The sequence below is a fragment of the Ptychodera flava genome, chromosome 12 (assembly GCF_041260155.1).
Source record: "Ptychodera flava strain L36383 chromosome 12, AS_Pfla_20210202, whole genome shotgun sequence".
NCBI classification, from domain to species: domain Eukaryota; kingdom Metazoa; phylum Hemichordata; class Enteropneusta; family Ptychoderidae; genus Ptychodera; species Ptychodera flava.
In genome coordinates, this window is record NC_091939.1 from 21554963 (window position 1) to 21582915 (window position 27953).

Genomic DNA, 27953 nt, shown 5'->3' on the forward strand with positions numbered 1-27953 from the left:
TTCTTTAAATAATATGAGAAATGATATAATTTACCACTAGGAGGCAGTGTTGATCTTTCACTTTTTCCATAAAAAGACATTTTTCTGTTACATGTGTATATTCATTGATCCAGAAGTACTCATGAGCCTGTGCTGATCATTGGATAATTCAAACTTACTGTTTTTCACATCGTTCTTTACCTAAGCATCCCTATCCCTCTCCACAGAGAGTCCGTGTCTTTGACTTCAGGAGTGGCGAGTGGCCGGTGATGTCCTTACAAGTCCATGGTGGTTCTGTCACGGACGTTCAGATGGACGACTGGAAAGCTGTCAGTGGAGGATTTGAAGGAAGGCTTTGTGTTTGGGATCTCAGAATGAAGAGTAACTGTGGGAAACATATGCAAGGTAAGACATTCGTCCAAGATCAAAAATTCAGCGTCCGACTTTTAGAGGGCCAGTAGCAATAACTTGCAATGATTTTTTTCACTATTTTTTTTAATGTCAACTACAGTTTCTTGTTCCACTTCCCAAAGCATGTTGAGATACACAGTAAATATGTCTATTTGTACAACTCACACTCAGTTTACACTCTCAGATTTTTCAGTTAAATTGCAACTTGCCTGTGTATACCTGGTACATCCTAGGAATTATTAGTTTCCCCACAATTAAAGACCTTCGGAAAAGATCACTATCACAGTAGCATTGAATTAAAGGTCCATGAGCTGTATCTGCAAAATTTGTCCAACCTCAAGGTACCTCCAGTTTCCTCAGATATTCATTGCAATATGCAAATTGAACGATATAGTCATTAACTATGCCTCAACATTGTTTGCTTGTGACAGAATAGGCAAGAAATTGAACAGATTTTTGTTCATTTTAAATTTCCTGCAAAGGTAAAACTATTTCTGTATATATTTTAACTATTATAAAATGTCAACATTTGATTCAAGGAGAGTAAAATGGATGTAAACCAGGGCAATGACCTTCCCAATGACCTACTATCATAAATATAAAATGTGTCAAAATATTTGACAGTGTAGGTTTGAAAGTTTTCCCATTTCATTGTGATATTAGTTGAGGTTTTTAAGGTCGCAACACTAGGGAAATTATCAATGAAGTAGTATATAAGTATTACCTTATTTATATCTTCAGTGTGTCACTTTTGTGTTCTGGTTATCTTTCTGAAATCCCTCCAATAAACGATGAAATATGTGAAGTTTATTCTCGTGGAGGTGAATCGTAAATATTAATCTGTAGTAGTAGAATATTATTGATTAAAACTAGCAGTGATACATTCTGAATCTTGGTGAACCTCATGCATATACAGCTCACCAGAAAGCACAACTGATAAATTCAATAACTCGGGTAGGCATGTGTAGTCACATACATAAGGTGGCAGCTATTATGTACAAGTCAATTACATGAAATATAACATGACATCAACGTTAAACAGACTATTAAATCGATATCGTCAAACCAGGTTGAGAAGAGAATACCTTATGTGAAGAAATTGTAACTAATAGTATGGATGGTTGAAGATAAGCACATTCTACTCTGAGTACATCACCCTCAAAATCTATAATATTACCAAGTCTATAATATTACAAAGTCATACAGACTTGTAGCTGTCACAGAAATCAAGGGCAGTTTCAGAAAAGTTACCTCAGAGATCAATTATTCATACCTACCATTTTCAAAAATTTTCAATAAAGATAAAAATCTTCCTAAGAATAAAGTCTACACCATGTTTGTCCATCAGTGCAGAGGACTTCTCAAAGATCGCAGTGAACCCTAGACAAGACATTTCTGACAATGAATGAACTTAATGTTAAATAACATTACTCATAATGAATATATATGAGTGAAATCTTTGGAATTTTCCATTATCATCACATTTCACAGGTGATGTAGCAATGAAACATAAATAAACATAATGCACTACAAACTATACCGTATCTTTCCTGTATTTTCCGTACATTGTGTAGTTTTGCTACATCAGTAAAACATTTTTCTTGTTCTACTTCCAAAATTATTACTAAATACCCAATACTCAACTGTCAATACTGCCTAGGTGTCCCATGTCATGTCTAATCATCCCGGAAGAATTTTAGACCAGACTAGAATTAATACGATGTTTACAATCACTTTAATATTCGTGTCATTTGTGCTGCATCAGACACTCAACTTTGTCTCATGTCTGACACAGCACAAATGACACTCATGCTCATACGACATAGGAACAGGTGATATTGGGCAATAACCTCTAAGTATTGTACAGATTGCACCGTCTTCACAATGCTGGTACTTGACATTTCAACATATTTCACAGAAGAGATTAAGCCAGTATTACTTTGTGGAGAAAAAATGATTCTCCCAAGCATTACAGCTATTGTCCCTTTAATCTATTCAATCAGCATTTTCTTCTTCAACCTGATTGCAAAACCTTTTTTCAGGGCACATTTTTTCTGATGTGCACCAGTGTTACTGTTTAATGTAGCTATTCCATTTCAACAAAATGATAGTCTCTGAATTCAATTCAAATCTGTTATCATACCATGATTTTGCCTGTGGTGAATTTCGGTCAGAATTAGTACTCCACTGCAATTTACGTATTGTTATCAAATGGCACAATCCCTCCACAATCCTATCACTGACATCTTATCTCTGTTTGACTGCTGCAAATATATTATTGATATCATACAGTCATTTTTGTTCAAAGTTAAATATTTATATATGGAGGAATTTCCATTATTCTAGAGAAAATCTGAATTGTAATAAATTTGTGACTCAGCAAGAGTATTTTTCCTTTAGGGCAGAAATTTACCATGAAAATATGGTAGTCAATGATGGTAGAAAGGTCAATAATTGTTCCTGCTTTACTTACTTAGCCACAACTGAGCATTTTCATCAACAGCTGGCAGATCAATCTGTAAACAAAAGTGATTTTTTGTATAACATGCACTGTAGAGGGAGTATGTTACAGTCCACTGCAAATTGATAAGTGTTCATTTTTCTGTGCTCCAAACATACTTTTATGGCATCAGTGCACTAACCTACCTTGAGGTGAATATTACTGTGGAAATAGGAGTCTCATAAGATAAGAGGTTATCATGAAATATTATGATTGACAGCTTTTTCCTTAGAATCACGCAATTGAGAAGATAGAAAGAAGGGGAACACTAGCCCATTCATTATACTTGGATTCCAACCTATGGTAGAGGCTCATTTGCGTGATCTTCTTTTATCAGATAAAACCACTCTTTAAGCAGTATATCTCCTTGCCGCCTCAGATGTACATGATACTCTAACATAGAGGATAGCCATTGTTGTCAACATATCTGATATCAGAATTGTATCAATAATTCAGATGACATCATCTTTTCTGATCCATAAGATTGTCCGATAAACCTCAATATTGGATACAGTTAAAACCTCCTCTTTGAATAATGAAGGAGAAGGAAAGCTAGTATATCCCATAATTCTTCACCTTTTAGACTGAGGCGTCCTCTTCTCTTTCCAATTTTAGTTTTTAAGTCAGACATTTTCAAGACCCGACATATTTTATTTAGTAGTCTTTGATGTAAACTCTGTCGCGTCTAGTCAGTCTGTCTCTAACCCGATATCAATGTTACTCAAAAGTTTGATGAAGCTGTATGAATATCAATAATATTATCCAATTAAACCCACTGTATGACCTTTGTCTCCCTTGTACTCAAGTAATTCTAGATTCTGACCCAGAGGTTGTGTGTCTTGTCAGTATTCCATGATATTGCCCAATAAACTCCACACAATGTCAATGTCAACGTTTCACCTTGCTGATATGCGGCACTGACCCTAATAAGTATTGGTACAGTAGGACGTCATTATAAATAATATATTGAATGTCAATGCCATGCATGCATGGAAGTTTTTCATTCAAGGTCAATTTTATGGAGAAATTGTGATATGTTCAGTTGATGGTTACACTTATATAAAATATTGACTATATCCATAGACAGTGAACTCCACTGTTCATGGTATAATATAGCCTGTATTTGGCTTTTGACCTGTGAAACTTCCACTGTGTCTTCTGTAAACAGAGTACTTTTGATAATTGAACTTGCTGTTGACGTTAAAATTATAGTCTGTGGACTTAAAATAATTCTGTTGAGGAATGTTTTCAGTGTACACAGTATGCAGTTTTAAAACCCAATGCCCCACATGCTGTAATTTGGCATCACATTGCTAACTTTTGAGTCGTGCTTGAGTAATAGCATGATTGTCTATCACAGTAGAACACCACTGAGGGCGCTTTGCCGTCCCATAATGTTGGCTGTATGACATTCAGGCTTCAGTGCAGTATTTTAACAAACCCATATTACGTCTCTGATGATAGGGATTTTTGGCTTCTTTTATAATGGTCAGTACACAGTAAAGAATAGCACACCTAGCCGTCAATAATTGCAAATAAGGTATATTTCCCTGTGATTTTCATTTTACCATGCAAGTATTGATATAATAACAGTGTCATTGGCAATATGTTAAAAAATGTTGAAATTGTGTCAAAACATAACGGTTTTCGTTGAACATGTATTTCAGACAGAGAGGTGACCTCCGGGTTTACAACTTCCTCCTGGATGAAGTCACAAGTTCCCTGCCTTCAATCTGTCAGTCAAATTATGATGAACCAGAGGGCTACAACTACAACATCAAACTGGCTGTCCCGTATGATAATATATGAAGAAGCAGTACTAACTACAATCCTGGACATCTTCCTTGGGATGAGTTGCCATTACCAATGTGGCACAGTCCAACTGACATTTACAGTAACTAGGAATATTCAAAGTTGTCATTATTATCTTTCAGTGATGTTCAGTAGAACAACAAGTTCAGAAATTGTTGCTGTGTATTCGCTCACTTGACATATCAATTTTTGATCACAGAGCACTCACTTTGAGCTCTTATTGGTACATCTGTTGTCTGAACCGTCAAATACAGTAATTGAAATGGATAGTTTGTCAGTGGTATGAAATAACCGACAGTCACTCTCAAATGACTGATCAGAATATCGTTTTCGACATCATGTACATTTCCCCCGACAGCAATATGGCGCTACTTTTTGAGGTCATGTATGCAATATTGAGAGGATAGGACTTTGTTCATTAAATGTGGACACTCATTGTAAAGGGAGGGGGTCGTTGGAACTATCGTCGTCCATCCAAGAATAATTTTAGCATCATGGTTAAAGCAGATAGAAAAGCCATCAGGCTATGTAATTGTCAAATTATTTGTGTATTTGAACAAATGGAGAGATGACAAAGGTTTTGAAAAAGAATAATTGTATGATGATGTGTACACGTATGTAAATCAGTGATCAAAGAGGTACAGTAAACGTCTCCGTTGTGGTTGTGACACAGTTTGAACTATTTTCAAACCAGTTCACTGATAATCATATGCAATACTGCATTGAACTCCCATGAGATTCAATCAACACGGAACTCACTCTCGGGAAATCACTTGTTACAGCTATCATGGTGACACTGATTGCAAGAAACCTATTTGTTTATAAATACCTTAAATTTATCTTTTCCTGGCTTGTTGTGAGTCCAGTGATGAAATAAAAAAAAAAGCAAACTAAACAATTTACTTTTTTCAATAATATTTTAGTATGGTTTTACTCATTTTAATATCATTATGTGGACATATGAGCAATAAATATTTTTACTTTACTACTTCTATGTGTGTCTTAATTACATATGATTTTAAACGTTGATGTAAACAATTTTTTATGTAAACATATTTCAGTAGCCTGGCCTGGTTAATTTTGCAAAGGATATATATCAGGGCATTATTTTGCATTGTATAAACATTCTCCATTTAGGTGGGTCATAATCATTTGAGCTGTATAAGAAATTACATACAGACAAATACACTTCTTCAGGAAACAGCATCAGATTGAGCTTCATTCCTAGTGTACGTGTGTCATGTGTGTACAAAATGAAGCTACAACAGCTTATGTTTGGAATTATTAAAACAGATAATACTTTGCTTTATATTTACGTTGTTCAATGGATCTCCCCACAGTCACAGCTTTTTCCTTCTTTTGTCCAGATTATACAATATATTTTGTCATTAAACCATAATTACAAAGTATCGCCTCTCACCACGTGCCAAATGCCAAGGACTCTGGAGAGAAATTTTTCATACTTATATCACTCTGTTCTTCAGTAGGCCATTGTGTGTTTCAACCACCAAAGGATGTATGTTTACCATTTACCGTTATGATCTCATCAATTGAATTATTTTGCAAGGCAATGGAATAGTACCAACTTTTAAATATAGAAATTTGCATTGAATCTTATTACATAATCTTGTGGATGAATTTCTTTTTTTGACTAGTCGCTTCTCTGTCACATCTCACGGAATGTGATATCCTGCAGTCACATTGAGTGCAGGAGATAGTCTGGCATGTAAAAGTACCGGTAGAGGGCGCTATAACACAGACTCACAATATAGTAATGCAATCCTAGTATCCAGCTTGCTCAGATTTAACCACATTCTACTCTTTTGAGTTACGAAAGTGGTTTTGTTGCAAAGATCATGGGACTGGTCGAGTTACAGTTAAGGACAAGTAATGCTGCTGAATGTGCTGCTTTTATCCTTGACAAGTCTTTTTATAACCACATTGCACTGGTATTTTTTAGTTTGTGATTCTAAGTCATCAGCTTCCCAAAGCATATGCTGTTTAACTATTATTCCATATAAACTTGTGCTGCTTTAAATTTCTGTCCCCGGTCAGTTTTGCGAATATTGGCATTTCAGCGCACACATGCGCAAGGGAAAGCGAAAAGATTCATCCAAGAGGGGAAGTGAAAAAAGATGCCAGAATTAACAAAGTTGAAGAAAAATTATTCCAGGTGAAGCGGGGAGAACAACATGATGCTCCAGAGCCAATCTTTCAAGCCTGTACCCCGAATATCAAATTGTCTGCCCCTCAGTGAACCTACACATGGCTGTTTGTGTTCATCCAACAACTGAGAAATTGTGACGTCAAAAAGGAATTAATTCAGGGTCAATTCTAGAGTCAATAATCGGGGGGCAGCGTGCAATTTTTGGTACCAGGGAAACAATAATTCAAGATTTACCGATATACCATTCAAAATGGCCGCCATTCCTGTGTTAACTCCATGGAGAAAAATACAATTTTCGAATTTCGAAAAACTAAGATGTTGGAACGTTCTCTTACACCAAGAGCTTTAAAATGAACCCCACAAGTAGTATATCAGAAAAGAATTGTAAATGTTTGACAGTCCAAATTTGAGTCCCCGAGGGGCGTTCTACCTTGTTTGCTGCAGTCAAAGGGTCACGCATTCACTCATTTATCTGTATAAGAATACGCCAAACTGTATCAGTGAAACACACTCGATTAGAATCGAAATTTTCGAAAACAGCTTATAACAGCTGAAAACAGCTGTGGCCCTGTTTTATAATTTTTGAAGTAACACTTGAAGATTGGCTTTCCATGAGTTGTCCCGAATATCTGAAGTATTAATATATCACTCTATCTTGCTTATTCCTTCCCCAAAAGCGTAGAAAAGAATGTCATTTTTGTTGTAACCATCCATACAGGTAAAGTCGTAAACCTTTCTGAAGGTAGTGTGGTGAGCATCTTACTAAATTAAATTTGAACGATGTGTATCGTAAGTGCACAATGAAATGTCTCTGGTTCAGAGAAACAAATCAACCTAATTTGCCATTTTTTCCAAAGAAATAGTCAATGGGCTGTGTTACTCAAGTAAGCAGACAGAAATCATACCTGTCCTGAAAGATACTAGTAGTGCTCCATGTTGTCCTTGTTTTTCACTCACACTGCTGAAACGCACTAGCAAAATGCAGATCGTTAAATCTAACGGTCATTTTATTTCTCGATAGTTATTAGTAAAAAAATTAGAACCGGTTACATAAAATACATTGGATACACTTGTCAATGACCGCAAAGTTGAACACCCAAGCGTAATAATGAAAACAAACAACGAAAACTCCTTACATATGCTAATGAAATATCGACGTAAATGAAATAAGTAAGTCTTGATTATTACTCCTATATATGAATTACAATTTATGTTAATCAGATGTGTAAGAAGAGGAATCATATGTTTGAAGTGAATGTTACATCTGTCATCTCTTGTGTTTTTTTATAATTATACGAAAATATAGTTATCTGATTAAATTTAAATGCACTAGCGTAAACACATTATTGAAGTAAATAAATGTACAAGGAAACAGCTGGAATGCTTTTTTAGAATGAGAAGTTATGTAACAAAATAAATTGGTCTTATTATGTAAAGTTTCATCTTACCTAAAGCTAACATATGGTCTGAAGTCTGGGGTAGTACGTTTTCGTCGTACTTAAATCCTTTTCATGTAACTGAAAACTGCATGAGAGCAATTACATTCTCTGGGTTTCAGGAGTCCTCTTCACCTTTAGGAGTACTAGATGTATTTAAACTTCAGCAAAGTACTTTGGTGTGTATTTTTGCGATTTAAAGCACCAGAATAGTCCTGTCTCTTTGGATGATTATCATAAGACGGTACATCACTGTTATGATACCAAATTCAAACTGATGTGAATCTACCTTTGCCTATAGTGCACACCGCTTAAGGTCAGTTTTGTGATTCTTACTCTGGTGCAAAGTTATCGAACAATTTACCGCTTGCTGTAAAGATGATCACATCGAGATACCAGACTGGTTTATAAAACCAATAAGACATAATGACTGTTACAAGACTACGAAATGGTGTAAATGTTTGTTAACTATCATAGCCGTCACTGACCTATAAACCTTAAGTATGAAATGCAAGATTGAACCAAGCCTAACCTTACCCCTTACCTTTCCCCTTAACCCTAATCCTTAGCCCTAACCCAGAAAAACAGACTCAATTAGCTATTAGCGTTTTTTCTTGCTCCAAAATTGTCATTTTTGTTGTCATGTAAAATTCATGCTACAAAACTTACAAATTGCAAGAATGAATGATTGAATGAATATAACGCTTTATGAGCAATTGTTTTAAACAGATTTGACTCAGAGCTCAGGTTCATACAAAGTCCACTTGTAAAAATTAAAAGACCGACATGAATATGTCATATATGCGACAATTATGATGAAATAGCAATAGATAGGATCCATCGAAAGGTCTCGGACAGAAAGTCTAAGTTTTCACTCGAACATGGTATCTGAACAACAGACTCTTGTACACTCGTAGAGATGTACACTTAACTTCCATATGACTCATGTCGCAAATGACAGAATATTGTGAAACATAAACAGTCTCAGAAGATGGTTAAAACAGTGTGCTACGTGCTAAAATGGTGTCCAACTTTATGTTTGGCTTTATCAACATAGATTCAAGGTTTATACAAATGAAGTTTATTGGAGAAAAATACGAACTTGTTATAGCAACGGAAAAGTTACAAATGAAATTTATACATGACTCCCAATCTCCTATATATCTTGATGATGTTTATTGCAGATGTACACAATAGAGTAATTCATGGACATAGACATCTGAGAGCGTTCCATGGAAAAGGCTCATCGCTGTTCATTTAACCATATGTAACAGCGTGTATGTTGAAGGTAATTAACAATGGTGAAGGAAATAGATGCTTCGGAAATTCGAAATGCGACATTGCCTCAACACCCACGCGGACAACGATTCCTCTAAAAACGCAACATGCAAAAAGTGATGTAAATGTTGCTAAATTTGTGATTATGACTTATGTTTAAAGTACGTGAATCAGAAAAGTAGAATCTAAGATATCGATCGTGAAAACGGACAACAAGTGTCCAATACAACAAAAACGTTTCATTTACGAATAGTGATGTTAACATAAACTTACACAATAATGGGGAGTCGTATAAATCGGAAACTTACTTCTAGCTGTGAAATAATGCCGTCTATTAGAACAACATAAGTGCTACACGATAAAAATATGCTTCTGCAGCCTTATTATTACATGAAAATACGGTCATGACTATAAAAATCACAAACTAAAAAGTGTTTCTTTCTAAACATTAATGGCATTCCAATACTCTGTCAGATTTTTGACAAGCTTAAAAACTAACGATTGTGATTTTAAAAGGACATTGATATCGTTGTATTTTGTTTTGTTTAGGTGTCCTTGTTGTTGGTGTATGATACATGGGAGCAATTGCGTCGTTGGTTAACTCTGATTCTATTGACAATTGTAGTAGGCAATGACATCTTCACCTGCGATGCATTTCTCAAGACCTTGATCGTAAGCTTGCCGCCCTGCACCTCGTCCGATGTAAATACCTTGATTGTAGGGAGTTGTGCAGTTTTGCAAACCCCCAAAAGACCAGATTTTCACCCTTACGCTTGTCTCTGTTTGGTAATATGTTTCCTGGAATCTCTCGTGCAGTCCATCTAAATTGTGCCATTTGTCATACCATTCATCTCGAACTTCGTCACTCAAATCGCACAAGTTTGGGAGATCATACCGCCACCACCACCACCACCAGTAATGATTTGTATACCAAATGCGACATATCGTAGAAGTTGTTGTCGACATCTCGATAAGTGGGAAGTTAATAAACAGTGATTGTATGATTCAATAAAGTTGGCAAGGTTTCCGGACACTGATTCATCACATCTGAATTCTATGCATGCAGCTGTATCATTGTTCGGCTCAGAATTCTCTTCCAATGATGAATTCTTGATTCTGTAACCTAGTAAATCATAGCCTATGTTTTCATGTCCACCGCTATAACTGGAAACTACAAACTCGTGTTGCCTCTGTTGTGGGTCTTGTACACCAATCTTCATGAAACAGACAGTCTTTTCTTCACCTTCATTTCTGTACCAGGAATAGGGTGTGCGTGGTTTCTCATAATTGGAGGGATCATCGAGGTCATAGTCCTCTGTTTCATATTCGGAAACAGAGTCATCATCGACATAGTTTTGACAGTCATACTGTAAAGCCCAGCCAGTCTCCGGATCATCGGTATCAAATAAAAAGTTGCTACCACTGAAACAATTCCCTTCGGCATTTTGTCTTGCACTTTCATCAGAACCAGATCCAATGTATATACCAGTCGATGGTCCACGAATAATGTCAAGGGGTACTTTGAACCGAAAGACTCCACTTTCTCTGTGAGTCTGTACTTCGTCAATGAGATTAACATCTGTCAGATGCTCCAAGAGATCTTTATTAATGCCACTATCTCCTAGCTTCAGTTGGCACCGAGAAGGCCAAGCTGGATTGACAATAACAACAGTACGGTCATCTCCAAATTCTTCACCAACGTCACCTTCAAAAGGGGATCCCTGACGTATTGGACCACTGCATTTGAATTCAATGCATGCTGCTGTTTTAGTAGATAAAGGATTATGTAGAGGGTCAGGCTTTGAGTCATCAGTGCGGTGACCAAACATCTGCTCTTTCACCTGTGCTACATCTCCTCCATAACTAGTTACACGAAAACGACCAACAGAAGGGCCACCATCTACAAGAATCTTAATAAAACAGGACATTTTGTTGTCTAGTTCATAAGGATACCAGGAGAGGGGCATTCGGGGACTTTCGTAATCATTCTCAACGGTATTGTGTGTTTCCAGTGTTGAAGTCTTCAGCTTTGGAGATTTCTTTACAAAAATGACGTGGTTTTCACTAATAGTAGCTGCTTCACATTTTTCTTTTGCTCTTTCGTATTGCCACCACTGCCAATAGAATGGGCCAAAATTATCCCTTTCAATCCTTTCATAACCAACATCCAGGTAGTCATCATCAAAGTTGGCATCTTTATAAGACATGTGAGGCGTGATGGCTTTCATTGCCATATACAATCCATGGTCATGTGCGTCAGGTAGAGTAACGCTTTGGAGAACATCATCTGGCCAGACACCAGGGTGTTTCTTTGCTGAGACATCACGGGGATGAATAGGATGTAATGATTGTCCATTGTGTTCAGTCTTTACATGAACAGAATAACGTGTCTCATCTCGATTGCAGTATGTCTCAAGACAAACAGAACCACTTGCATCAGTCACCATTTCTTGAAAGTCTGCAAAGCGACGGTCTCTTGCCTTCGATACGGCAGTGACTTTTGCATTTGGCAATATCTCTGTCATAGCTTCATCGGCATACACCCGCACTTTCAGATAGCAGATCCTGGTGTTCAACTGTCTGGCATCGATGTTGCAACCAAATGAACGGAAAATGGTACGCCTCTGGGCTGGTATGACAATCGTCCCGATTATAAAAACACCTGAAGACCTCTTTCTACGCTGGTCCTCGACCAGTTTGAAACTGCCACCGTCTTCCCAGTCCCCTTTGTCATCATTCAATATCCACAGACGTGTACGCAGTTCACCATTCTCATCAGTCTCTGTAATATCATCCAGTGGTCCATCTACTGGAATAACAACATCCATTGCTTTGTCAACAGTTGTGAAGTCACTCTGCATTATGTCTTGTGCATCCGGGTCAGCAGGGTCAACGAATGTCACAGAGGCAGACACGTTTCCAGAGTACAGTTGTTCATCTTCCGTAAGGAAAGCATTTGGTGGAATTTCTATCTCTACCGATGGTTCTGATGAGTTGCCGAGCAGGATAGTCGACGCTTCACTGGCATTTACCATGACTGGCAATGCTCGTCTTTGCAGATACACTTGGTGATACACGCTACTTCCCTGCCCAATTGGCAGCACTTTTGTGGTCTCCACAAACGTGTTTTTCCTATCAACAAATGTGACTGCAAGATGTCTGACTCCCTTAGAAATTTCAAAACTAAAGCCACCATCTTTAGATGTACGATCAACACGCTCACCGAGAACATATACACTACCATATGCAAGGGGCTCGCCGTTATCAACTGCAACAGCATGCCCCCTTACACGCACTTTTGGAGTCACACAAGTGCGGCATGAGCACCTGGTGACAACAAGCATGCTTATATTAAACGAGTCACATGTTAGTTCCATCACTTCGGTACTGGACGGATTGCAGCAAAACTCTTGAATGTCAGAACATTTCTCGTCGAGGTCATCAAAATTACCAGCACACTTTGACTGAGCACATTTGCCGACATTTTGCAGGTTAGTCCCATCGTCACTAATACACTCTTCAGGTAAACGAATATAATGCAGAAGTGGCTCGGATGGGCATGAGTTGTTTGTTGCTCCATCTAGAGGCAAAAAAAAAAGAAAATGGCTGTTAAAATGTATCTAAACATTGGTACAAAATATCAATTATTATGAACATACCTTAAAATGAAAAGAATATTTGTTTGTGGCAGGTTTCAGTGTTTATGTTCTTTGTAAAGCCAAAAGAATGCCTTGGATACAATCACGACTGGCAAACATGAAGATTCATTGTATTTGCTTTAAGTTTGTGACTTACACCATTGTTTCTATTATTGTGTACAAAAGTAAAGCGCTCAATGAACGAAGTGTTAAAAATAAGTGATAAGTTGGTTTCGGATTGACCCTTGAAATGAAAGAGTTTAACTTTTCCCTTATAGTTTACTTTAGGAATTTTTATACTTAGCCTTAATCTATCAACCATCGAAACTAAAGTTTCCTGGTAATAGGGACATTTTTATGGAGAGACTTGCAAAGGCTATAAGAGTATACGCATAAGCTGTAGAACACCGACGTTTGTAAGGTAAGATGGGTTTATATACACAAGACAGTTTGAAGTGTATTTACTTAGTTCGCATACCAATTAAGCGAATGTCCTGATGGGTTAAAAAATTTGAGAATAGTACATCGGCAGCCCCTGTCAAATGTGCTGATTTTTGCTATAGGTCTATGTTGCCATGGCAGTACGTTATTCGCTATAATCGATAATTATCAAATGAAGTATTAAACACGTATAGCAAATTTGAAAAACATGATATTTGCCCTCTTTAAAATAGAGTATACAGTAAACTAACCAACAATAGTCAACTTTGCGGGTAATGAATAGATGGCTCCGGCATCACTGTTTGCTCTGCATTTATATGTCCCGGCATCCTCCATTGTAAGATTTGTCAGAAGTAAGGTGGTATTTGAACTTTGAAGGTCATCGATGATGTCGCCATCTTTGAACCTGGTAAGTACAAATGTATTATGTCATTGAGCTATATACGACAGATAATTGTGGAGAAATGTAGCTGCAAAGTCATCCTACGTTTCTCAAGAGGCTGATGGGGTACTTTTGCGATTAAAGTTTAAAGTCCTTTTAAAATGTGCTCATTTATTTGAGAGATGAATATTTGCATGGCTTCTCGTCTACGGCAAATGTCACGAGAAGGCTTCAGAGTGGAATGCTTACCAATTCCACTGTGTCACACGGAGCATTGCATTTCAAATTGTCGTCCTGCTCATTTCGTCGCGAAATGACCGCTTAACTTTGGTTTTCTGCCCATCTGTTCTTGAGAAACAATTGTAAAATGCGGAAATCAAGAAATATTATCATAGATAATTTATAAACATTTCACAGATGTTTTGCAGTTATTTACAAATGTATGACGTTAAATCACTTGTGTAGAAGTTGATAAAGGTTGAGTTTTATCTCAAAAATGTACCATTCATAATAACTTGGTTCTGGGGTTCCGTATGCATGACAACAGAGTTTGACATCTTGTCCAACAAGTCGTATTTTCGGCTCAGAATGTTCATCGATTATCGGTGGCACTGAAAGAGACAGGTGTGTGTTATTCATTCGACCGCGTGTCTTGTATTTCATTGGCATAATTGGAAGAATTTGCAGAGGCGTTACATACACATGGATGAAATTAGTTTTAGATAATTGGAAAGTGAAGTTATAAACTGCAAATGTTAACGTTATCTGTTTTCTTTTTAAGTTACACACTTGTTTTATGAGTAATTGGTAATATCACAACATTCAGTTATAGGTCACCTAACACCTTTGAGAGATTTGAAAAATATAAAGATCCAGTTATCCCACATTCGTTCCAATCGTGTTCATAATAACTAGTATCATTTGTTATATTTCTGCGATTAGATTTTCGGAAGAGTACGAAGAATATTTATCTCAAATAATTAAGGTTAATTAATCACTCACATCATTAATGGTTGCATGGGAAACCATGAAAACTAATCCATGTCTAAGATCAATACCATTCTTATCATATACTTCAACTGCTTTTCTCTCAAGCTCATCCATTTTTCGTCAACAACAAAACAAAACAAACAATGCAGTGCAATACTGATATCAACGGGGTGGTCTTTTGTAATCTATACTCTTAACTGTTAAAAACACTACTGCAACATTAACTGTACGATAAATTACTCATTCAATCCAATATCACCAACCCGGACGAGCCCCCAATTTTGTAACCGGGTAATTAAACTGACAATTAAATTTAGCCAGTCAATTAAACCCGACCCAAGTTCATATCACACAATCAACAAACCAGGAAAGAATGATTATCGTACAATTTGCGTTGCAGTTTATATTAAGGTTTATTTCACTACAGCTAAAATCTCTACTACTAATGATAATAATAATAAAAGAATAAAAACACTGGTCTACAATGATTAAAACTAATAGCAGTATGACTGGAAAATAATTTCCAGGCGCAAAATCTGAAGTTCATCCACCATAATAAAGTTCCAGATAATTCTAAAATGGCTGTTGTCTAGGTTCATTCACTTAGCTAATGTCCGATAGTTGTACAATGGTTTCTTCTTGAGTTGTAGGTCAATGTCCGTCCTGTTGCTATGACGATGACAGTCTATCCAATAGGAAACTACGTTACACACACAGAGTCCTTCCAGACGATCCTCCCTGGGGATTTGTTATTCCAACCCTGGTAGCAATAATCGAGTTGATGATTGACTCGAACAATTCCGGCACTCCTTGGCTCTCCACTCAGGCCACACAATAGGAACACACACAGTCTACCAGTAATTCATTAACTGGATCTCCTCTGTAAGCACAGTCATGTAAAAGACCAACGGCAATTATGTAAGCGTTTCCTTCTGTTTACACAATCTCATTCAGGATGAGACTAAGTCAACATGATAGCAAATACACTGTACAAAAATCCCATTGAAACAAAGAACTAAAAATCACAGAAAAATTCCTTCAGAATCAGAAAACCCAAATTTCAACATGTTAAATAAAACTTCACTACTTTCTAAATCACTATTGGAATTACACTAACTACAGAATAGCAACATAGAAACTTTTCCACGTTAATTGGGAAAACACATGGTCCTTCCACGTTTCAACTTGAGGGGTGTGTCTCACACTTTGAGACTTTTAAAAGTTCATTGCTTTCAATACCAAAGTATTCAAATACACATACCTGTAAGCACAGTCATGTAAAAGACCAACCACGTTGTCTTGGAATTTTTTCTTGGTAGTAAAACGGATAATAATTCCTAAACGTACGTCCACACCAAAGTACTGTCTTCAAGCAGTGAAAATCAGTAGAGCATTGCAATGCATTGTGGGTGAAGACGCTATCAATGAAATTCCACACATGTGTCATCACACTCAAACAACACGCAGCAGACCTAATCACATGACTTACAATCGTAACCGGGGTTACATTTATATAATTGCAACATTCAGCTATAGGGCACTTAACATTGTTGAAAATTGGAAAATATGAAGATCCAATTATCCAAAATTAGTTCCAATCGTGGTATATGTAAATATCTTGCAAACAGTCTATCTGTTATTCGGACATATCAAAAAGTGACAATTATCGTCCATACTTGACTGTATCACAGAATTTACATGCATTTGTTTGGCACAGAAGATTTCCAATGTACAAATTTTTTCAAAAATGGTTAACGTTCGTCGGAAAATCACATCTAAGCAAATAGCTACCTAGCGATCTTTTGCCAAAACAAAATGAAGGAACAAGCATATTACATCATCAAATATTCGCTTATCACCAGAGTTTATGTGTGGGAACTTAAACGGAATATTGAAGTATTTGGAGAAATATTTGATACTTACGAAAATTTTCTAAAATGATGTCGATGTGAACAGTTTCAGGTGTTTCTGGTGAGGAAACAAAAAGGTTGGCAGCTTTGTATGTCTCCTTGATTACGATCAAGGTTGTCTCCTCAGTGCATGCTCCCCTGACCACAAAATACCCATTTTGGTCGGTTACAGCGACTGCTGTCAGCGGAAACTCTGCTCTGGAAATGACAGCATTTTTAATTCTGCGCCCAGAAATCCCAGAAACTGTTCCCGTGATGTTGCTGTTCTTGCAGGTACAGAACAAACAGGAAGGGTCAAGTTGTCCATAGTTGCAAGTTTTCGTACAATCTGAAAATTTGAAAGCCCGAGTAATTATTACTTTTGATCATTTTTACCTTCGAAATTACACATTATTCCTGTACACTTATTGTGAATTATTGTTCAGTGAAGGAACAAGCCAGATTTGTGCTGCTGCAGTGACATACAAATATTACTTGATCGAGTTGAAATTCTGCGTGAGGTTTTTACAAATTCTATGACCGAGAAACTGATACTGATGACATCATCGAGCTCGCAAGATGCCTAGAACCACGCCGCCCGCGTGATCAAAACGAGGTGTACGTAGTACTTAATTATTTTCCGCATCAAGATCGTGGATTAAATACCTTCACAATCTCACCTACGTTTTTACTTGACCAGTTACTGACCTCTCAGATGATAAATTATTTAGCCTAACAACAATATTCGCCGGGACACAAATGGTTCACAGCATCAGCACTTTTTTGCATGTGTTGTACTTTTCACTGACCTGGGCAGTCCCACTCTGAACTCGCACGGTAGTGAAGCGGTTGGCCGGTACACGTCTTGTTGTCAGATGGCCTTGTTGAAAAACATTCCCTCGAGCGAGTCTCGCTGCTACCTCCACAGGTGACTTCACATGAAGACCATTGACCCCAGGTCAACCGACTTGTCGTACCTACGTCAGAACACATGATACAAGTCGTAAAGTAATCCACCGATGAAAACGAAAGACTTTAATTTTCATTTAATTTGTCACAAATGCCGAATGAAGAAATCTAAGAATAAAACGTATTCATTATGTATAAACAGAAGTTACATTAAAATTCAATAACTGCAACTTTTTACGTACTTCCCATTATTATCGACATGTTTGGAAATAAATGCTTATTGTTCTACTCAAAAGTATGCGGAAATACATTATAAGGGAACACAGTCTTTACGTATACGCAGTACCCAATTGCATTGATAACAACTCAATTTAAGCCCTGACTAGAACACATTTCTCATAATAAATAATGCATATTGAAAGTAAGTTGTTGTATTCGTGAGGCTTGTAATTTTTATAACACTATACTTCAGAAAAAATAAGAAGAAAAATAGTTGTAAGACTAAAATACCGAAAATATTATAGCGACTGTCACTCAAGTGAAATAAAATGCAAATCGTCAATCGAAAGGTTTCAATCAAGATGACACGATGAAAAGTTTTGACACACTATTGAATGCAAAGTCTGGGTAATGTGTTTGCTAATTACTAGTAGGCTACCATTGCCATTTCATGGGAATTTCAAATAAGTTGAAGACATACCAGTTATATAAGTCAAAGGGTCTACATAGGGCGCAGCAGTAGAGCGTTCAACAGCCGTGGTCGGTAGCGTTCCCATTGCCGGCTTCGTTGAATTGTCATTTGGGTTTTCGGTTGAAAATTCACTCTCAACCAGACTGGAACCTTTAGTAAATAAAGTGAAATGAATAAGCTTGTTATAAATGGTGAATATAAGTCAGGTAAGTAAGGTAAACACGATTGAACAGAGTTTGAACGTCATAAATTAGCTGTTGGCAAGTGATTGGACATTCTGTTTTCAGAGCCAGTATCGTAGTCACAAGGCTATGTCGATGGAATTGTATTATGCAATAAGATTTTGCAAACATTATTCGCGAAAGCGGATTAAATTTTGGTCTTACATACCCTTGTCATTGGAGGTTCCTTGGCTGTATGATAATATACCGTACTTGTACACCACATAACCAACGCCTGCAAGAGCGGTGACCAATAACAGAGTCGCAAATCCAACGAGAACCCTGTAGTTTTTCTTTCTATGCACACCACCAGAGGTTTCATCCATTGCAAAGTTCACGGAAGCCTAGAATATCTGAATTATATATTTTAAATCAATTTATAAAATATAAAGGAGACTAATTGGGTCAAAAAAAAAATGTGTGTTTCCGGTAAACTGATCTGCAGCATTACTTATAACCTTCCCACCCTAAACGGTTTTTTTTTTTCAAATTTATTTAATCAGGCCGATATATCAACATATAAATATACCGAGATTGCCGGATCTCTCAAACCATTGATCATACTTAGATTTAGCTATGATGAAGGTGTGTGTTTTGGGTAAACCGATCTGCCTTATTTATAACCCTCTATCCTAAACCTTTTTCGAATTTTATATCTACAATTAATTCATCGAGATTGAGCGGCTTTCTCAAAAACCTTTGATTATACTTAGGTTTAGATATACTGGAAGTCTTATTGGCATGAGATTCCGATTATTAGCTCATTTGAATATTGAATGCATTTTTCAATTAAACTAGTATATAATATCCCTTTTAGCGTGCATTAGAGACTATAGCATACTCTGTCAAATCGCTTATTAAGATGCTGCCAAGTATAAATTTTCCCTATATTTTTATAACTAGAATGTCTTTTCAGTTAAATTAAAAACAATCTTCTTGAAGGAAAGGTTTGAAAATGATGAAAAAAGCATGCTGCTTATTCAAAACGTTTTGTTGTGTATCAATACAAAGTGGGATTTTTTTGATCGAATCTCAATTATTCATTGGCCATACTTAGGTAACGTTATGCTGTAAATTTGATTAGCACGGCATTTTGACTACAAGGTCACTTGCATATTCAATGAATTTCAATATAACAATATTGCGTGCACCAATTTTGATAAAACCTCTGAAAGCTATTGATGATACAAAGGTTTAGTAATGTTTTAAGTTTAATTAGCACCACATTCTGATAATTATCTCATTATTGAAGAAATTTCTAGAATTAGGCTTAACATCAATATTAATCGAACTTATTTTGACAGGATCTCAACTATTTTATTTATGATACTTAAGTCTACTTATGCTGATAGGTTGCATAGTACGACATCCTGATTATTAGCTCATTTACATCTATAATGAATTTACCGAATTAGGTTACGGTATATATCAAAGTCGAATAAATTGAACATAATAGCACCTTTAATGTTCATCTGCATATTATATATTTTGACGTGCTGAAAATTTGATAAGTATAATGTGCTCATATGTGAAAACTTAAGATTTATGTAGGCTCAAAGTGTGTAAAGAATATTGGTAATTAGGAGATATTTCAAAGCCCATTGCGCTATACAATGCATGATTCGGGCCCTGTCTTTTTCTCCACCGAGATCTCCGCTACGTAGCGAGCAGTATCTGGATTAGCTGTAACCAATTAATCTTGAAATTCATAGATTTCAAACCTTAATGTATTAGTGCGCTGGTACAAGTTTAACGATTATATTATGGTATAGAAAAACCGGACTTTTTCCTTAATCATACACGTCAGATTATGGAAACCCGGAACTTTTTTATAAATGAGTACTTAGTTTTAAATTGTCTAAAAAATCCAGTGAAACTAATGGTGAATTTGTAATTACATGAATCATTCACGGTTACGACGCGTACGCATGAAATAAAGGGATGCTTTTGGTTAAACCGGAGATTTAAAATCAGTACAAGTGTGGAATGTTTGTTCCTTTTTTTTCGAATTTTTCACAACTTTTCCCAAATTTTTAAAAGAATGGAATTACATTGTCACGTCAGATTTTTTTAACCATTATGAGGTAGCGGACATTTTTTCCCATCCAGAATATGCTCAAATCGGTAGCACATAGAACATCAGGTATCGGTGGTAGCGAACGGGTAGCCGACAAGTTTTAGACATTATTTTCACTAAAAGATTGTTTGGAGGAGTCAAAATCGGTAGCCCATAGGAGACTAGGTAGCGGAGGGTAGCGACGGATAGGCGACAAGTTTTAGACGTTATTTTGACAAAAAAGATCATTTTCAGGAGTCAAAATTGGTAGCTCATAGGAGACAAGATAGCGGATGGGTAGCGGACATTTTTCCCATCCAGAATATGCTCAAAATCGGTAGCGCATTGAACACAAGGTAGCGAGGGTAGCGGACACTTTCCCATCCAGAATGTGCTCAAAATCGGTAGCATAGAACACAAGGTAGCGGAGGGTAGCGGACGGGTAGCCGACAAGTTTTAGACATTTCACAAAAAGATTGACATGTTTGGAGGAGTCAAAATGGGTAGCCCATAGGAGACAAGGTAGCGGAGGGTAGCGGACATTTTTTTCCTGTCCGGCACAATGTAGTCTAGGGTAGTGTAAGGGTAGCACACATTTGGCCAACATATTTTCCATCATGAATGTGACCATAAGCGGTATCCATTACAACTCATGGTGCGGGCGAGGAGCCGACATTAGTTCCTACATAGCTTAATCACAAATAGTAACCCATAGTAGACACAGCAATTTACATTCCGTTCATTGCGACGGCATGCCGACTCCTATAGAATTTATTACGCATATATTACATTTCAGAGCTGTTTTTGAATAAAGTGTGACACCAGTTTTGAGCTGTCCTTCCTGCCGCAACGTAACTACTTACAGATTTTTTTTTTACGGTGACAACTTTGTGGCAAAATTGAAAAGATAAGCCTAATGTGAATGGATGGTTTGTATTGTCATTTATTAATTTTTTAAAACAATATAGCGGATGTCTATTTAAGTAATAATGTACCCCTCCCAGCCTATAATGGACGACAGCAAAATTTGCACAACATAATGTACGAGGCTGAGCCGAGTACATTATGGAGTGCAAAGTTTGCTTAATGAGTCCATTGTGGGAGGAAGGGAATATATTAATGCTATTATTTTATAGTTTTTGAGATGTCACTGACTTTGAAGATGTAGAAAACATCTTTGGTAGCAATGATGGATAATTGGATACATTATCTGTAATTATCTGAGGGTATGAAGTCACAAAATTCACTGGTATTGACAAAGCTATAATATATTATTACACTGCAACTACAGTACTGATCTCGTGATTGGGTGAAACTCCGCGACGTGACATTCAAAAAAAAAGTGATATAACGTGGTTTGAATTGCTATTGCTCTCTTGCGGCAAGCCGTCCGAACGCCATTGGTAACGCACATACGCACAGTACAAGTACTGGATTTTGTGATGATTTCAAATTTTCGGTGTAATAAAGTTAACAACACATGCCCTCAGGCTGGTGCTCTTGACCAAAATATTGCAGATACTCTTGGTAGTAACAAGAGTGATCCGGAGCGATCCACGCAAGAGATCTAGGCCTATTCCCGGTCATCCCATAGAGCATTTCCTTGGCCCTGTCAAATACTGTAGGTATATGTACAGTGAAAATCCGTAGCACAATTCGGCCAACCAATAAACCAATTTGCGTTTTCGAAAAAGAAAATCGAAATGGAGCTCATTTCCAATTTTCATATGGTTTTATCATCTTGATTATAACTTTTAGGCCTATTTCTAAATTTAAAATCTTTGGGCTGAGATTGAAATATAGTAAACAGGTGTATACTGCTGTGAGGATGGCACTTTACGGCCATTCAAATTTCCCTCTGACAAACTCTATTTCCCACAATTCGTATTTCCGTTTTTTCAATTTCCAATATACCAAATGTCCGATTTTCCCATATCATTTGGGGCGTGGCCAAGTATCTTTTCATACTATGGCGGAAGTAACTGTATCGAATTGGAATTAAGGTGTAACATTTATCTCAGTGTGACCAAATGTACTAGGGCGGGGCTTGGTTACGATGATTGGCACAAGATACTTTTAAAAATTAGCGGGAATGACGGGACTGGTCAATTTCTTCGGCCTTGGAGGCCGGTGCATGGGGGTCACCCTGTTTTTCACTGTGGTGATGGGGTAGTTTTGAAATGCCTAATTGGGGGTCAGTGTGTTTTAAATTTCGACACGGGCTCATACTTGCCTAGTGTGCATCGTGCTAGCCATGGATTTCATCATTCAGTTTCATTTTTCGGCGCGCCTTTCGGCGCGTAACTTTACTAATATGAGGTTATTATGTAAATACCGCGAGGACATTGGCGCAGCGTATCGCTCGACGCGAAGCGGAGGGTGATGCACGGCGCCGATGTCATAGTGCATCCTTTGCGGTATTTTCGTGATAATCTTATTATTATACATCTTACATTCTTCACTGGGACATCAAATTGTCTAGCTGTGCAGCTATCTGTTGGCAGGGTAGGGTGCGTGGCTATGCAGGTCATCAAAAGGTCATCAAAGGTCAACCCCGCCTTTTGATGACCCGCATAGCGGCGCACGCTATACCCCGCCAACAATAGCTGCGTTTCCACAGCTACAAATTGTCAGAGTAGTGACCGCATTTTTTCTTCCGATTTATAGTGCAAATGTAGAACGCTATCTCAGACGGCTTTGTAAACTTTGGAGTGTGTGTACTGGTATTACACACGTACGTACAGAGCGCGCGAGGCTGAACAAACTGGCCAATCCCTAACATCGTCTCACATACCGGAAGACAAGGAAAAAAAGCTGTTCTTTGGTTGGTAGAGTGCGGGTGCACTTTAGGCAATGAATTTGGTGCGTTCAGCCACAGGAAATTCAAGAAATGGGTGATAAAGGAAGAAGTCACCGCGAAATAGGTGTTCATCTCCAAAATGTTTTGCCCAGGGCAAGTGGTATCTCTGAATGAACTGTTAGACGATGTCTCAAACATGATGTCAAGATTTGGATCGGGTTGGACGGGTGCAATTTATAGAGTGAGCCGGCATACGGATTAAAACTATGATTGGTTACTTAGATCATTATGAGGAGAACATCATTGCGTTCAAAGATTGACAGCTGAATAAATTGATCAGATAAAATTAAATGTGGATGCCGCGCTCTGATTGGGCTGATGACTGTCACAATTTTACACAATGTTCCAGTTTGCGACGTTGACGGGAAGCGCGCAAAACTTCAGCAGGTCAGGTCAAACTGATTATATCGGACTTTCCTTTCCGGCGGCCGCAACACTATTGTTCGGTGTATGTTCGTTACTCGATCCATTGAACGAGTTCCCGAACGAGTTACCCGCGCAAATAACTGTCACAATTTGATGCATTCCTAGGCCAAAGATAGATACTATCAGCTGCCACGCCCAAAATGAAATGGAAAAATCGGACATTTGGTATATTGGAAATTGAAAAAACGGAAATACGAATTGTGGGAAATAGAGTTTGTCAGAGGGAAATTTGAATGGCCGTAAAGTGCCATCCTCACAGCAGTATACACCTGTTTCCTATATTTCAATCTCAGCCCAAAGATTTTAAATTTAGGAGTAGGCCAAAAGTTATAATCAAGTAAAAGTTAATAATCAAGATGATAAAACCATTTGAAAATTGAAAATTAGATCCATTTCGATCTTCTTTTTTGTAAAATGCAAATTGGTTTATTGGTTGGCCGAATTGTGCCACGGATTAATCATGATCTAGCAATTGAAAAAGGGAGACACACTGTTCCTAAAGCCCCAATTAATGAAAGATACCGCAATCAGTGTAACACCAACAGTATTGAAGATGAAACACACATTTTATGAGTCTGTTAGAAGTACAAAGTCCAAAGAAAGAATTTTTTCCGTAAAATCAATTTCCGAAACGATACAACTGAAAATCAGCTTATTTCTCTACTAACAAAAAAAGAGTTATCTTTTAATGAACAACTTGTAGATTATATTTTACTTTATATAAACAAAGAAATACCTAGTTATATTTATTATTAGCTACTATTATTATACTGTAATACTTTATCTTTATTGAAGAAAAAAATTTGAACTTATTTTTGTATCACACTTTTATTGCCACAAATGTGATGTAAATCCTATATTTACAAGCAAGCAATAAAATATTACTATTATTATTGTACTTGGGCCTCAGCCCAAGTACATTTGTTTTCATTCCGTGGGAAAAAACTCTGTAAGGTATAACCATTTCTGGCTGAGACCAGGGAGGGCAAAATGTCTTGGCTTCATCTTTCTTGGCATAATAATGGCGTAATGATGTTAACTGAATGGAAGTGCTGCTCTCAGCCAGTCTTGAATAAGTGAGATGTGAATATTAATGCTTCTCTATCTGAGTTTTTGCCACAAAATCTTCTGAATATAATCAAAATGTGCATCGAAATGCAACAATTAATGCACCCTCCGTTTCCTAGGCGATGGCACGACCCTTGCTACACCCACTGGACGAGCCAAAGTGGGAGGGGTAATTTCAGTTTGGTCGAACAAGAGGGCTCGAGACCAGAATTTAACATTTAAACTTGAAACATGTTTAATCGCTGGACAAGATGTGGACTAGTGTTAATCAAAGTATTAAGTGTGAAAAAGAAAGGTTTTATATCCCGGACACAATGAAAAACATTACGACTGGAAACTGTACCCCCAGTTGAGAATAGTAATGCCCACAGCGATGGAGAACACTTATCCTTGAGCTGAGAAAACCACACCATCATTTCGAAATAGAGCTGCAGATTCGAGAAGCTCGTTCAAAATAGCTAGGTACACCCCGTAAGGCTGGTTTCGAGTTTTGAGGGCAAATTTCGCCTCTTTCATATAGAAATCGTACGTTTGTTTTTCCAGCAGAACACACCATTTGACACAAAATTTGCATGTAAAGGGGTCGCCAGTAAGCACGTGGTCAAATCTGGCATAAGAAACAATATGAAATGTTGGGTAAAGCCAGTCAATATAAACTGATTTGAACTTTTGTGTTTTGTAATTTATACCACTGCAGTAACATTACCTTTTTTTGACAACATCACACAAATGTAATACGTTTTGAAACTGAATACTCCGACGTATTCTGTGTCTCCTTTGCTAAAAAATACGGTATGCCGATTACCATGTAAGGAGATGATGACGTCAAGACAGATTTGTAGTGCGTTTGGTCCTCGATGGTGCACGAATTTTGTCAAGGTAGCTTGTGTATTTATTTCCTGAATGGGAGAGATTAGGGTCGATCGTAAGGCCGAAGAATGTTATGATACTCTAAGCGAGCTGAACTCTAACGCGAATGGTTGGATATTGGAGGATGTATAGAATGATGTCGTCTCATTAAGATTATTTGGCGGTCAGTATTGAATTTCAACTGCGTCACAAGTTTGTGAAATGAGTATTCCGTCGAACGGTCAACGAACGATATTTTAGAAATCTGGAGACATGGCACATCGCATTTTTATTTTAGTATTTTATATTTTACAAAAGATTTAAGAAGCAATGATTTTGTCGAAAATTCTGAAAAAAATATAGGAAGATTTGATTGCGAACACATTTTCACTTGGGGTCAACTAGCCCTACGTACGATGCTGTGTGTTCCGCTACAGCTAATCGCCCCGCTCACCACAGCCCTGCAAAGACCCGTACGTAGGTTCGGTGACTTCAAATCCATTTTGGGACTTGACGTAAAAGCCAAATTACTGCCGAAATTCAGCGTTCTTGGGCCCAAGTCGCATCCCAGCCTACCTCAGCTACTCGATCGCTTCCAAAAATGACAGTCTTTTATTCACTTCTCGTAAATAACCGTCGATGTCGGCAACTCTCGCTACTTTTAGCCCTGCGTACGATGCTGTGTGTTAGCTGTAGCACATAGCATCGTACGCAGGGCTAGGGGTCAACATGGGGTCGCAGCCATGTTGCCTCAAAACTTATTTCTGTCTGCACTCAAAACTCAAAAATGTCGGATATGAACCTGAAAAATCGATGCAATTTTGTCAAACTTCGGCGAAATTTCAGCCTATAGACAAAATTTCATCTAGGTAAGGTTTTCAAGCGACGGCGGCAGACCGTACGGGGCTCTGGATATGAACCTACCGCCGGTGTAGCTGTAATAACTGTTGCGTTGTTTTTAGTGCCCACGGACGAAGTCCTGGGGGAGTTAAAGGTTTGGTCATGTCAGTCCGTCCGTCCGTCCGTTCACGCAGATATCTCAGACATGCCCTGGTCAATTTCTTTCAAACTTTGCACAAGAATAGTACCCAACCCCATACAGATGCACGTCGATTTGTTTCACAATGCGATCGAATTTGGCCATGTTAGAGGACTTTTTAGTTTACACCTCCATAGACTCCCATGTATAAGGCAGTTCTCCATAGACTCCCATGTATAAGGCCAAGAAAAATAAAAATTTAGTTTCTCATCGTATTCATATTGCCTAAAGGATGCATTGACACAGTTTTTTGTCCCCACGGATAAAGTCCAGGGGGCTTATAGATTGGGTCATATCCGTCCGTGAGTCCATCAGTGAGTCCATCGGTTCACGCAGATATCTCAGACATTTTGACAAAATATTATGTGACCTTGGTGACCTTTGACCTCAAATATACATTATTGTCCATAACTCAGTAACCACAAGTGCTAAACCTTTCATATTTGGTATGATGGGACACCTTATGACGCCACATATTGTACCTCATTAATTATGCGCATATCTTATTTTGAGCGAGCCAATAGAGCTAGAGGTCTGATTTTTGGTATATAGGAATAACTTAGCAATACAATTATTATGACAAAATGTGACGTGACCTCAATGACCTTTGACCTCAAATATATATATATTTGCCCACAACTCAGTAACCACAAGTGCTACATCCTTCATATTTGGTATGATAAGACACCTTATGACACCACATATTGTACCTCATTAATTATGCGCATATCTAATTTGAGCGAGCCAATAGAGCTAGAGGTCTGATTTTTGGTATATAGGAATAACTTAGCAATACAATTATTTTGACAAAATATCACATGACCTCAATGACCTTTGACCTCAATATATATATTTGTCCACAACTCAGTAACTACAAGTGCTACACCCTTCATATTTGGTATGATGGGACA

The 27953-nt window shown here is 37.5% G+C and overlaps 2 protein-coding genes across 2 annotated transcripts in view; one reads left to right on the forward strand and one right to left on the reverse strand.

The window, feature by feature from the left end:
- Window positions 1-4788, forward strand: part of LOC139145391 (F-box/WD repeat-containing protein 8-like) — a 115900-nt gene extending 111112 nt beyond the window's left edge. The window contains exon 11 of the mRNA XM_070716530.1: window positions 4558-4788. Within this exon, the coding sequence (XP_070572631.1) occupies window positions 4558-4699 (142 nt within the window). The 3' untranslated portion in view covers window positions 4700-4788. The remainder of the gene's footprint in view (window positions 1-4557) is intronic.
- Window positions 4789-7850: 3062 nt separating this feature from the next.
- LOC139145389 (cartilage intermediate layer protein 1-like) overlaps window positions 7851-27953 on the reverse strand; it is a 32674-nt gene continuing 12571 nt past the window's right edge. The window contains exons 2-8 of the mRNA XM_070716525.1: window positions 18914-19097; window positions 18533-18673; window positions 17733-17900; window positions 16958-17272; window positions 14547-14655; window positions 13914-14068; window positions 7851-13163 (exon numbers count right to left, since the gene is read on the reverse strand). Of these exons, the coding sequence (XP_070572626.1) occupies window positions 10450-13163; window positions 13914-14068; window positions 14547-14655; window positions 16958-17272; window positions 17733-17900; window positions 18533-18673; window positions 18914-19070 (3759 nt within the window). The 5' untranslated portion in view covers window positions 19071-19097 and the 3' untranslated portion in view covers window positions 7851-10449. The remainder of the gene's footprint in view (window positions 13164-13913; window positions 14069-14546; window positions 14656-16957; window positions 17273-17732; window positions 17901-18532; window positions 18674-18913; window positions 19098-27953) is intronic.